The sequence below is a fragment of the Tremella mesenterica genome (assembly GCF_000271645.1).
Source record: "Tremella mesenterica DSM 1558 unplaced genomic scaffold TREMEscaffold_6, whole genome shotgun sequence".
NCBI lineage: Eukaryota > Fungi > Basidiomycota > Tremellomycetes > Tremellales > Tremellaceae > Tremella > Tremella mesenterica.
This window is the reverse complement of record NW_006711230.1, coordinates 1,098,680-1,100,493: the sequence shown is the minus strand read 5'-3', so window position 1 is coordinate 1,100,493 and position 1,814 is coordinate 1,098,680. Positions and strand designations below refer to the sequence as shown.

Sequence of the window (1,814 nt, the reverse complement as noted above, 5' to 3'; positions counted from 1 at the left end):
TCAATATTGCACTCTTCATGCATTCCACTTCTACAATGATCAGGTTATGAGCCTGAAACATTGCTCTTAAAATGTCATCTAACTGCTCCTGACATCCCTTGTGGTCCATCCAGCATTGGAATTTCAAGTAGAATCATCAACCCAGTGAAAACTTTGACTTTTGCATCAAATTGGGCCTTTTGCTCTTCTAACTCCATCAATACTGCTTCAATTCTCGATATCTCTTTGTATCTGATCAGAGCGTCACTGCTTTCACCATCACTGACAGAGCAAGCCAACAGCATTGACAGATCGCGTGAAAATGGAGTAGTGAGATTTCTCAATTTCAATACTCCTCCCTTAACCAGCAAAATCACCGCTTCCCAACAAGCCTTTGGTAGTGGTATCAACGCTCTTGGCTGGGAGTGAAGGCAAGTCCTGCAGAAGCGCAGGTGAAAAGTCGAAATCACTTCCACACTTTTCGCTTCTTACACTCATTACTGCTCTCTATTCCAAAAACTGGACCTGCTGAGTTGTGGGAGGTGCATGAGGCTGGACACCCCAGTGGCGCGCCTCTGAGTCCTAGGACATACCAAGCACTCCTTGCAGTCAGCTGAGTCACTCTGAGAGTCTATACTTTGTCGTTTGAACTTCACTGATTTTACATTTTGCAATTTGCAAAATATTGCTCTTTCCATTATACAAATCAATACTCCCCACTTTTGTCTTTTTTACATTACTCACATATCCACCATCACTGCATCTATTACCGCCGCCAAACTCAGCATTGTGGCTGCCGGTGTTCCAAAGTTATCTTGATTTTGTAAATTTGAAAACACAATCTAAATTTAAGAACTCAAATATCGTGTTTTTGTTTTACTTGGTGAACATCCAACCGATTGGACAGGATTTTACTACACCGTTGGAAACATATTGCGTCTACCACCACACTTAGAATCAGCTTCGTTCCTCTAATCGTTGACGAGTTATTCAAATTTGAAAAATGTCCAACTCATCTGACACAGAAGTAAAAGTCAAAATTGCAAAATTGCAAGGAAGGGAGAATTATGCGCAATGGTGCTTATGACAAAACACTCAAGTGATGATTTCTCAGGAAATACTTAGCCTTTGTCGCAAAGTCTTTGCAGCATGATGAGTTACTGTGGCCTCTATCGTCAGAATCAATCTCAGCTTTATTGGGACTGGGTTCAGGGAGAGAGTACAAAAGCGATTCTCAAAAGTTACAATGCGCAAATTGGCAACTGTTAGTGGAACTCAAAACCACCAAAGTGGCAATTGCTCAGGAAGTACTTAGCCTCTCGTTGCAAATTCTTGGCAGCTGAATACCCTGTTGTGGCCTCTATCCTGAGTATCAATTGCAGCTTGATTGGGGCTGGGTTCAGGGAGACAGTACAAAAGCGATTCTCAAAATTTACAATGCGCAAATTAGCAACTGCTCTGACACAAAACCACCGAAGTGACGATATCTCAGGAATACTTAGCCTATTGTTGCAAACTCTGCGCAGCATGATGCGCTACTGTGGCTTCTATCATGAGTATCAATTGCAGCTTGATTGGGGCTGGGTTCAGGGAGAGAGTACAAAAGCGATTCTCAAAAGTGACAATGGGAAGCGAAGCAAAAACATTCACTTCTGATCAAGCCACTGTTTTGCTCATGCGTGAACCCTGAATTTGCTTTTTGATTATCTAAGTCCCTGCAAGACGGATTTGACTGATCTTTGCGGTGAATATCTGCGCCACTACCAACGATATGTGGCGCAAGTTTTACATTACGATTTCCAGGAACTTTCAAGTAATCTGCTTTTGTAGCAACT

The 1,814-nt window shown here is 42.3% G+C and overlaps 1 protein-coding gene across 1 annotated transcript; it reads right to left on the bottom strand.

Annotated features, from left to right (window-relative positions):
* Positions 1-74: 74 nt before the first annotated feature.
* On the bottom strand, positions 75-767 carry TREMEDRAFT_62911 (uncharacterized protein; the record flags this gene model as incomplete). Its single annotated transcript, XM_007005085.1, has 3 exons — positions 75-398; positions 458-581; positions 724-767. 3 exons carry the CDS (start codon positions 765-767, stop codon positions 75-77), a joined length of 492 nt encoding a protein of 163 aa, XP_007005147.1.
* Between the last annotated feature and the right edge of the window lie 1,047 nt (positions 768-1,814).